The 11,270-nt window shown below is 41.5% G+C and overlaps 1 protein-coding gene and 1 long non-coding RNA gene across 5 annotated transcripts in view; one reads left to right on the forward strand and one right to left on the reverse strand.

Moving 5' to 3' along the window:
- Positions 1-11,191, reverse strand: part of asmt (acetylserotonin O-methyltransferase) — a 64,091-nt gene extending 52,900 nt beyond the window's left edge. The window contains exons 1-8 of one of the 2 annotated variants that reach the window (XM_088414391.1): positions 11,011-11,191; positions 10,259-10,433; positions 9,426-9,555; positions 9,204-9,272; positions 6,448-6,566; positions 1,867-2,007; positions 1,311-1,433; positions 786-1,011 (exon numbers count right to left, since the gene is read on the reverse strand). In XM_088414391.1, the coding sequence (XP_088270517.1) occupies positions 794-1,011; positions 1,311-1,433; positions 1,867-2,007; positions 6,448-6,566; positions 9,204-9,272; positions 9,426-9,555; positions 10,259-10,433; positions 11,011-11,094 (1,059 nt within the window). In that variant the 5' untranslated portion in view covers positions 11,095-11,191 and the 3' untranslated portion in view covers positions 786-793. Of the gene's footprint in view, positions 1-694; positions 1,012-1,310; positions 1,434-1,866; positions 2,008-6,447; positions 6,567-9,203; positions 9,273-9,425; positions 9,556-10,252; positions 10,434-11,010 lie in introns of those variants that run through there. The other variant, XM_088414390.1, reaches the window with a different exon arrangement.
- Positions 935-7,050, forward strand: LOC148423361 (uncharacterized). Of its 3 annotated transcripts, XR_015865555.1 has the most exons (5): positions 935-1,031; positions 1,323-1,438; positions 2,728-2,837; positions 3,798-5,428; positions 6,615-7,050. It is a non-coding gene; the product is annotated as an uncharacterized LOC148423361 (long non-coding RNA). The 3 variants fall into 3 exon arrangements; XR_015865554.1 differs by lacking the exon at positions 6,615-7,050 and having other exon boundaries at positions 3,798-5,991; XR_015865556.1 differs by lacking the exons at positions 935-1,031; positions 1,323-1,438; positions 6,615-7,050 and adding an exon at positions 1,569-2,141 and having other exon boundaries at positions 3,798-5,991.
- Positions 11,192-11,270: the final 79 nt, after the last annotated feature.

The following is an 11,270-nucleotide window of genomic DNA, read 5'->3' on the forward strand; positions in this document are numbered from 1 at the left end:
AGCGGTCGAAATTCAAACAGAATCAAGTCGGGCACTATAGCGTTATTGTAATGATTTCACAAATCTCCAAACCCCAGCAGCAATGCAAGAACATGCGATATTAATTAAAATGGAAAAAAAGCACACATACATTGAAAGTCTCTTGGGTTTGAGCGAGAGCTGAACTAAATGACACTAATTACACAGAAATGACACAGCTGGGGAAAACGCAAAGGCGGGGAGGGAGCTGATTGGCTGATGTGGAAATAGCAACGCGGGGTTATCAAATGAGGTGAAGGTATTAGCTAAAAATATATATATTTGAACATACCGTAACCCATCTATAATTGAAAACAAAGGCAATCTTCAAAGGAAACGACATAGAATTGTAGATGGGGTCCATATTGAGATATCTTCGGGACAAGCATCAATTCTCAGGTGGGGAAATGGATTTTTTTGACTCTCACTAAATATTCGCACTTATTCAGACCAATTAAAAATGAGATGACACTCCATTTTGATTCCTTTGATATTTTATCCGACAATACATACATTTTCCGCCAGAAGAAAAAAAAATCCATAGTGTGTATATATATATATATATATATATATATATATATATATATATATATAAAAACAAAACCATCCTCTTGCTGAATGTTTCGGTGCGCACACAGACAGCGCGCTTAATGCGGGAGCGACACTGACAATGACATGGAAGAAGACTTTTTAATGAAAAAAAGTGCGAGTATCAAACACTACTTCCTGGTACTCATGCGAATAACCCGCCAAAAAAAATGAGGTACCTTCAAGCTCACGCTTCTTTAAGGCCCAGAACCGCATCATAGATTTTGCCCGTGAGTCTGTACTGAACGCCGGTGAACCCGGCAGCAGCCAGCAGGGCGGCGTACTGGGGCCCTGTTCTTTCTCGACCTTCCGTCTGCACCAACATGTTCAGGGAGTAGAGCTGCGCTGTGAGCGGGCCGCGGCCGTCCTCGTGGAGCAAGGCTTCCACCAGCAACACAGCACCTCCTGCACGAGCCATCGAATTGGTACGTGAGGTCGCGTTCCGTCCGTGGAAGGTGAATCCCATTTAATGTGGACGTTATTTTATTCCTACCATTGCCATTACGTTAACAGCGTACGTTCTTTTCACTTGGCGGGATATGAATAAATATGCGCTCCTGAACAATTTCAGCGAAAAATGATGGACTGGTTCTCCGATTTATCACAGATGATAAATGATTAGGTTTTGGCGTAGCTCCGCGCGCTTGTTAAAGGTCAAGGCAGCAAACACATTTTCAGCATTCAACCGGCTGATATTTACCAACCTGCTTTGCAAGCTCTGTGAACTCGACCGAGCAGTTCTACGCAACGCTCATCCGTCCAGTCGTGGAGGATCCTGGCGAGGATGTAGAGATCTGCCTCTGGCAAGGAGTCTTTGAAGAAGTCACCTACGGTCAGTAGACACACATGGATTTTTTTTTTTCTTTCATGAGGAGGAATGCTTTTTTTTCCTTTTACTTTCAACACTAAAAGCTTTATATCTGTTTGTGGATATTGAGCAGGTTCAGATGTTTTCCCCCCGACTCCTCTTGTTATAAAAGTCGAAAAAGAATAAATACCACCATATACATATATATGTGTGTGTGTGCGTGAAATATGATTTCAAGATATTTTTCGCAGTATGATAAACGAAAGGAAGCCAAAGGCACGAGACGTGCTTAATTTCAAAGAGATAGTGACAATTTCACGTCACGGTTTGGAAAATGATTAGGTATCGCGCTCTCAACCGAAGAATTGTAAACGAATGACGAAGAGTGCGACTGCAAGTGGCGCAGTGCGCGTTCGGCGAGAAGTATTTTGCCGGAGCGATAACGAAGTTACCTTCAATGAAGCTTATCTTGCGGTCAGCCTCCTTGACAAAATGTTCCCTGGATGTCCGCACCACCTTTGGGAGGTCAAAGATGGTCACGGCGCACTCCGGGTAAGCAGACGTGCAGCGCTTTGCCAAGGCTCCGCTGCAGCCTTGGACGAGAATGGGAACACACGGAATTACTTTGAGGCAGTGCAGCATGAAGACACGCGACCGTAATTAAAATGGTAGGAAATCACTCACAAATGGACAAATAATGCCAGTCGAGCGGAACAGATGCTCGCAGGTATGTCGCCATTATTATTTATTATTGCATGATTTGTATTCAGTTGTGTACTGCAGCCTGAGGGACACGGTTCAGCAAACATTCATGCCGATAAAGCAGAGCAAATTGAACTGAATTTGGAGTGACGGAGAGACAGACGATTCGTATACAAACAAAGCCAGCGCCGCTCTGTTTGAGTAGAATCGTTCAAGCTAAAGCACCTCACATGCATTGGCAATAAAATGAACTACGCATCTGCTTACATTAGGCAGTAGAAGCCCCCGTTTAATTCCCCGCATGGAAAATGTATAGATTCGGTTCCATAAATGACTAGGTAATAAGAGGCTTACTTTTGCCAGGCCTCTCAGGCGTTCGTTTTCTATGCATACATCTGAGTATGGAATGTTGCAGTTCACGGATAACAAATGCAGGAAAGCCAGTTGGGATTCGAATCCAGAACCTCTAGACTTTGGGGCAAACGTGATAGCCACTAGCCCATCATCTTGCAATATTTTACCGTGATTGATACATCTCATGTAGGGCTGCAACTAATGATTATTGTAACGGTCGATTTTTTTGTTCAATTTTGTTTCAATCAATCTCACAGGCTGGCCACTTGCCGTTGACTGAAAACGACGTCAGACTTGCTCAAGGGGTCGGGCAATGGAAAATCACGGCTCACGTGTTTCGTGACTTTAGTCGTGGGACTTTCAAAAGGTGAGCTGTGATTGCCGTGAAACTGTCATGTCATTTTTAGTTGAGTGCAAGTAGCAAAACGGCCACCGGCTGAGACAGATTAAAACGGGTGGATTTTGCAGGTTATTATGGTCATAAAAACCTTTGGGTTGACGTCCCCTTTTATTGTCCAAATTTCATACTGTTACAGTTGTTTAAAAGCACTGTAATATGAACTGTTTATGGATAAAAGTTCTGGCATTTTTGGTGAAAACTATGGCCTACCACAGAGATATGCTAACTACAGCCCGGGGGCCATTTGTAGCCAGCCATCCACATTTTTCATATGCTTAAAATACATGTTGACATGGCTTGCAAGTTTTGATGGTATACAGCTTAAAAGTATGAAAAAAAAATCCTAATTTTCCTCATTACCTTGCATATACGTATGTGCTATTTATTTTTACCATACTTTTACCAAAATGGTCCTTACGTCTTTCTATAGATACATATTTTATTTGTTATTGTTACACAGTTATTATTATGTATTTTTTTCCTATGCGTGTTGACGGTCAGACTATGTCCACCAGCTTGTAAACAAGTTCCCTTAAACCAGTTGAGTAGAAGCCAAACTGTGGCAAGGTTTTGACTTCATGGACCTGGATTTGCCATCTCTCCTGTCATAGCACATTGTGAATCAGGAGGTTAGAAAACGCACACAACAGAGCTCAGGCGGGGCTATTATTGTCATCATTTTGTAAAATCAAGCTCAATCTAAAAGAAAGAGACAGCAAAAAAATGGCATGAATTTGATGGACAGAAAAGCAGTGAGGTGGAAAACAGGATCAAATGATCTCATTTTGACAAAACAGTGTGTGCGGTGTGTCTGTGTTTGTTCTAGATGGCACAACCCTTTTGTGTATTGTGTGCAGTATTTTTTTTGTAATAAATCGAACGTGTCTGCCAATATTCTAACTATTTTGTGTTTTGCCACACGCGCAGGCATAAACATTGGCCCTCACATCAAACAGAGGTCAGGCGAGGATGAAAATCAAAGCGCAACGCGGGGGGAGTAAAACCGAGCTCAACGCAACATCACAACATATGAGTCCCAAACTGACCTGGATGAGTCAGTTTGCTAACGACCTCCTTTTATGTGAGCTTTGTGTCTGTTCCTGCGCGCTTTATGTCTTGTTGTCTGCCTCTCAAATATTTGATGAGACCATCTCACAGAGTTGAGGTGTCAAGATTAGTGTGGGTGATAAAACTGCTGTTCTAAAGGCTCTGGTAGGAGTAGTAGGAGTAACCGCAACCTGTAACGGGGCGTACAGCGTTTAGCCGGCTCGATTTTGCACACTTTCTAATGCAAAACGTTGGGAAAACAGTCCCTTGTTCCATGAATTTATCATGAATACGCTGTAGCCCATTTTAGCTCAAGGACCACATGGGGAAAATGTATTCTCAAGTGGGACGAGCTGGCGAAGTCACAGTTAAATAACTTAAATAAAATTAGCGCCAATTATATATGTACATTTATGATGTTTAATATGTGTTAACAAAGAACATTGATGAACATTGATGAAATGAAGCAAAATAACTTCCTTTTTGGAAACAACGTTTTCAATTTCACGTTTTTCCTTAAATACACGAAATGAACTGAAACTTTTGATGATCGCTTTTTTGCTATCTGTTCATAAAATAAATGTTTTGTATTTAACACAATAAAAGATTAACTAAAATATAAGTCTAAATAAATAAATACAATGAACCACAAATATCCAGATATAAATATCAAAACATGTGGTTGCACAACTTCTTTTCAAGGTGTACAGTGAAGAGCAAAGAAAATTCAACTGAATAAAATGGTGCTGTCGTGTCTCATTTTTGACACTGGGTGGGGGCCCACGTGATGAGATAAATGGCGGGAGAGGTTGAAAACTCGCAAAGAAGACGTCACGTCAAATGATTGTTTATAACACAACGCGGACCAAACCCCACTGTCTGGTCACGGCATAGATGGCGACCCCGGTCCATTGTGTATCTATTTTGGGGCAATCGAAGGGTTTTACCCAAAGCTAGATGTTAATGCTAACATTAATGCTATTTTAATGTTCCACTTTGTGTCTATAAAGCAATTAGGAAACAATTATGCACAAGCGTGGTCAATTAGGCCAGTAAGTTGCTGTGCTCATCTCGGTATTGCTCGTAAAAGTTCACATTTTTGTGTATATGAACAGCAGAATAATTAGTTTGGTCCTATTTATTATTATTTACGCTTCGCAAAATCCTCTTGCGGGGCGGCTTAAACTTCCTCGTAGCCCAGATCTGCCCCATGGTTCTAGGTTTTATACCCTCTGCTGTAGTCTCACAATAGCTAATAAGCTATGCTAACAAACTAGTAAAGTCATATTTGCATGAGAACCGCATATGAGCCATAATTATAAGCAATCAAATGAAAAAGTGTGAAAAGCGCCATTCTAATATTATCATTATAATTGGTGTTATTCATTATATCAATGATGTATGCTGCGACAGCGGATTCACAATCCATCTCTGCTGCTTGGCACAAAGTTGGACAGACGGACAGCCGGAGGAGCTGAGCAGCAGGTGTGCACAGACGTAACAGATGTTGGGTGAGAGACGAAGACTTAATGGGACACTGTGGTCACGCCCTTCGCACCCCTGCTGTCCATACGCAATTATTTTGGTGAAGGCGCACCCTCATTATGCAGAAATATGAACACACGGAGCTGCACTGAGGATGTCCTCTGCGTGTGCGCGTTTCCCTATTTTGGTGACTTCACAGCGCCCCTGTGTGGCTATTTCAGGTATAGCACACAGTTTGTATCGCTTGCTTAGAAATAATTGACTATTAAAATAATTGAAAAAAAACCGTCAGGATGATAGAGTACAAAGGTTTAACAACATTAATATTACATATCGATGAATTTTAATAGGAAGGTGATTTAAGATGTGGAAATCTGAAAGTCACCCCAAAAATGTTTGTTGGTGAGGAATAGGTCAATTACTAAACAGACACAGATAAACTTCATAGGCTCCTTAGCCTAAACTAGCCTAAAGTAAAAATATTAAAAATTAAAACAAAAATTAAAAATAAAATAGCCAACAAACACAACAAAAATCAGAAGAGCAAAACAATATCACAGGAAGCCTTGCCTAAAATATAGGGATAGTATAATATTTATACACTATATCATCTCTCTGTCTCTCTCTCTCTCTCTCTCTCTCTCTCTCTCTCTCTCTCTCTATTTATTTATTTATTTTTTATGTATGTGTTTCTCAGCGTACAACGTGCACCGCAAATATTTTGGGCCCCTCTTTTTTCGCCTTACGGCATCCAAACAGTAACTTCTGACTTAGGATAACTTATGAAAGGTGTTCAAGTGTGTCACATGAACTTAAATCCTAACGCTAACCTCTCATGTCACAAAACTGTCATGAAGGCCATTTGTGTACCTAACAGAGGTCTCCGTCAAGTGTGACGGGACAACATGAATATGGATGCGAACCTCGGCCGGCTGTCTCTCACTTAACGCAGGACACCGACAGTCTGAAACGTTAATGGCCGCGAACCGGCGACCTCACTGGAAATGGCTCGACGGCGATGAACAAAACACCCCCGCGCGCTTACCTCCGAGGTCGCACACGACCTTGAAAGGCGAAAGGTCGAAGGCCGTGAGCACATCCCGACCGCAGATGTTCCATATGGAATTCATTAGCTGCATGAACTTCACCATCTCCTCGTCGGACCTAAACACAAAGGCAATTTCCTGTTATTTACTGTTGCGTATCTTTCAGAAATGTTTTGGAGCTAAGAAGTGATTCTTGCACAGCAAAAATACCACACCCTATGGCAACCTATCGTGTGTGTTTGGGGAGCGACAGGGTGCTGCGACATAGAAGAGCCTGTGGTGACTGCTGCTGTTCTGAGAAATCTCCACCTCATCACACAGCACTTTATCATGCCGCGGGACACACACTCACACACATCAAAGCGTCTTCTATTCTGGACTTGCGAGGGTCCAAACTTGAGCGGAGTCAAAGAGTTTGATACACAAGCAAACTTTGGATGACACACTGACCTCCGAAAGAACTTTGAAAGTGACTCGACGTTTGAATCCTGCCGTTCTGGACTCGGATTAGCACAGATGGGAACGAGCCAAATGACTCTGGGGCCAAACAATGACCTGTCGCTTGTCATTTTGGTAATGTTTTATCATGATGTTTTGCATAATTACAGCAGATGACTTAACAGAGTGGATATTAAAATGATTCGGTTCAGAGCTCTTTTTTTTCTTTTCAAGAAAAAGTCAACTTTTTTCTTTAAAACAATACCTGTGACATAATACAGTATTATCCATTTCAGTGGCAGCTGATTTGCCACTTGCGGTCGACTGAAAATCACATCACAGTTGCTCAGGTAAAAAAGACAAAAACAATCGCAGCCCAGCTCAAATGTCACATGACCCAAACTTGGATAGCAGGTGAGCCATGATTGGTCGCCATCTGATCCCTGCGCAACCGTGATGTCATTTTTATCCGGCAGCAAGTGGCAAAATGTCTGCTCTGGTAGGTGGATAAAAATGGGTGAATTTTGCTGCTTAATTCATAATGCGCGAATGCAATATTAATCGATGTGATGTTTAGACTAGTGTGGGGCGCATACACTATTTGATGGTGAAAAAACAACCTTTGGGTGGACTTCCCCTTGAACTCATTCACCACCAGCCCTGTAAAAACAGATCTTTTGGTACTGAATGAGTTAAACGGTCTTCCTAAAATGGCAAATCAAGCTCCAGATGTACAGCAAATTATACATTTTTATTCTTCGACATATATACCAGTGACGTATTGTGACACGTAGAATCATTCACTGCAACCCCCAGTAAAAATGGATCTTTGACATCTCTATCCGTCAACGGCAGCGAGTGAGTAAAGGGGATAAAAGGCTTTGCAAAAAACATCAGTCTTTTGGCACGAGAATTTCCAAAGGTTTCTAAATGTGAGCTTTCCAGTGTTAGAATTCAAGCCGTATTCCAGACTTGACTGAATTATTCAGGTGCATTATGCGGCTGGTTAAATGGCAAGGAGTAAACAAGTGTGTGAGTCATGCAGCCAGCTTTGAATCATTCTGTTGCCGCTCCAAGAAAGCCCTCAATGACTTCCGCGCTTGTTTCCTGCGCTAATTTCCCCTCGTATTCTCGGGGGAAATCAGCGGCGACAAACAACCGCAGCTTCTCATTTCGCCATTGTGAGCAGGTGTTGATATTTCGTTTTCCATCAATTAGCAGAGAATTACAAATTCATCATTCCGAGGATGGATGGCGTTGTCATATTCTTTTTGAACGCTGTAATGATCGGACGCTCTGCGTGGGGATTTTACGAAACAACTACAATACGGTGATAGTGTAGTTTAATGCAGTGATCAGCTTAAAAAAAAAGACGGTGTTTTTACTTTTGTCCCGTTTACTTTATTTCTTTTTGTTGAAAGAACTCAATACATGAAACTGACATGTTTTGTGTGTTCCATTATAGAAGGAGGAAAAACATCAAGAAAAGTAGTGAGGTAAACCTGCAATAGAGATGGTCATAAATGAAAATCCATGTAGTAAAAGTCGTTTTGTTTTTTCCTAAATGAAATAGCTATTTTTTGACTGGTCTGACTTAAAAGGAAGAAAAACTGTGTGTGTGTGTGTGTGTGTGTGTGTGTGTGTGTGTGGGGGGGGGGGGGGGGGGGGGGGGGTTGGCCTAAATAAACCTGCAGCAGAAAAAGTTATGGTCAAATATGCGCAATTTAGAATTGGAGTACTGTATAAGATTTGTTTTTTTCATTTTTAAGGGCTAGAAAAATAAACAGCTAGTGCCAAAAGAAAACATATTTCAATTGCAATTTGTTAATTTACAAAATCATTTGTGGTCTTTTTTTTTTTTTTTTCTCCAACTTCCAATCCAATCACAGCTTCGTTTACAAATATCACACGACCACACCAAGAAAACAGGTGAGCTGTGATCGACTGTCACCCGCGTTGTATCACTTAAAAGAATTTAGCCAGTACATAAACATATAATAAAACAATATGTAAAGGTAAATTGTCCGTCTAAATCCCTAATCTAGAAACAATTCAAACAAACACATGAAATATACATAGACACAGAAAAAAATCAAGCTGAGCCAAACAAGTGAAAAGAAGCAGGTCCCCTACCCGCAAATTGCAGCCTTTGCAATTTGAAAATTGCAATCCCCTACAATCAATGCCATGTTGATTTGAATTTGATGAACACACATCCCCGCCCACAGTATGAATGCACTCTTAGGATTATAAAGAGTGTGTGCAATGCATTGCTTTGGGTTATTCAACACACATCAAATCAAGAGATGAATCTTACCTGTAGAGAGCCTGAAACAAGTCTTTCGAGCTGACCCCGAAGGCTTTCTCATATTGATTTTTCCCCTCTCTGTGACATAAAACAATATATGATGTTCTGATTTGAAAATGATGCATCTTGTTTATGCTTGTAACTAAAATAACTTTAAATCATCCCCATGCCACCACATTTATAACTTATAAAACGTAGATGCCCTGAGGTGTAAAAGTAATGTTTACTGACCTGACAGCATCAGTCAGGTAATGCCAGCAGAGGTAGATTGTTCTGGAGCTGTATTGGATGGAGTGGTAGAGGGTTGTCGGACCAGAGCGGGTCAGATAGAGGCTGGCCTCTTCTGTATTACTGTAAGACACTAAAACATAGGAGCTGATTGCAAATGAGTTCCTGCGGGTATTCAAACACCTTTTTGACATTCATGAGCTTGGGGATGGGGGGGGGGTACGTGGAATAAAAGAAATGGTGAGGGGTGCCAGGACTGATTATGTCATTGGCAGATATAGATATTCAATATATAGAATATATCTAGAATTCAAATTGAACTAATGAGATGAAGTTCAAAGTTTCTTGAAAATGACAATATAAATAGGCTTATTAAGGCTGTTGCTGTGACTACGTCACGGTTATTTGTACACATCAAGGCATCGCTTGAGCATTTATGCGGAGGAAAAATATGTATTTTTAACATTAAAAATTGCACCTGCAAGGCAAAAAAAAAAGGTGACACCAAGTGCTCCTAAATGTCCCCTATATGTTCTCTAAAATGGCATATAATCAAGGAAAAAAAATTCAAATTGCAGTAAAGTCGAGTCTTAATTTTTCGCATGCGCCCATGGGAGCTTAAGGGGCATTACGGTAAATGCAGCGATGCACACTCCTCCATCGGCTGTCCGGAGCTATAAGAAACATGGCTAAAATTTACACCCGAACTACTTAAACGCTGGCAACAAACTCAAGGCTTACAATTGCCCTTTGAACGTGTGAACAAAGTTTGAAGCTCTGTCCAGAGTTGTAAACAATGTATATATATGTATTATTGTTTTTTTTCTCACACTCACGTCGTCCATTTTGCTGGTGCGCCTCAAGCAGGTTAAGGCCGCAACAGGCCGCCAGCAGCCTCTGGGTGCCATCCAAGCTGGCACCGACCGCCTGGCTGATGTCTTCGGCGGACAGAGGGCGCCCTGCGCCCGACAACGCGTCGAACACGCCCAGCTCGCATGCCGTGAACAAAGTCTGGCTCGGAGAAGAAAAAAGTCATGAAGTCGAGGAGACGATACATTACGAGGCAATTTTACACAATGAGCTTCTAATTAACACTACGCTCACGTTCTTTAACAGCAGCTGCGATTTGATTTGTGATACGGCGCAAATCTCGCCGTTCGTGATTAGCAGCAAGCGGAGTTTTCTCGTCTCGCGATACTTCGATAAAAGAAGTGCGTTCAAATTCATTTGGACATTTCAATTGCAGGCGGAATTGATTACGGTACTTCCGTATTTATATCTTTTATGGATTAATTAACTTAAAGGAGCACCCAATTGAAAACAAGGTGGTGCATCTTTATCCCCCCAATAAATTAAACGAAATAATGGTCTGCTGCCTAATTTAGTTGGGAATGGTTCAAATTTGGGAAGTACCGACTTTGTGTTTCCATTCACCTTTACTTCCAATCATTAAATTTGAAAGAAATAACATCTCAGAAATGTTACAACTTTTTGAACAGAACAACTGAAATAAATGACTACATTGTACTATGCACACTTAACAGTACCCTAGACTACAGGACATGTCCAACTTGGAATTTTGCGGTACCTTAGAGACAAGGAAGCCTTCCATATACTCCAGTATTTTCTTAGGGTAAGCCTCAGTTGAGTCCATCATCCTCCGAGCCGCCATGGTCCACAAAATGCCAGTGTTCCGCGTCCTACGGAAAAAGCCGTCGCGCCTGCCAGACGTTGGACAAGTGGAGACAAAACCAGACGAAAGTGCCCATCTAGAAATGGTAGCAGTGGGCTAAGAAGATTAGACGTCGATAACCCAGATTAGAGCAGGGGCGCATACACTGCGCCCTT

Source organism: Hippichthys cyanospilos, chromosome 5 (genome assembly GCF_059441005.1).
Source record: "Hippichthys cyanospilos isolate Australia breed blue-spotted pipefish chromosome 5, RoL_Hcya_1.0, whole genome shotgun sequence".
Classification (NCBI taxonomy): Eukaryota; Metazoa; Chordata; class Actinopteri; order Syngnathiformes; family Syngnathidae; genus Hippichthys; species Hippichthys cyanospilos.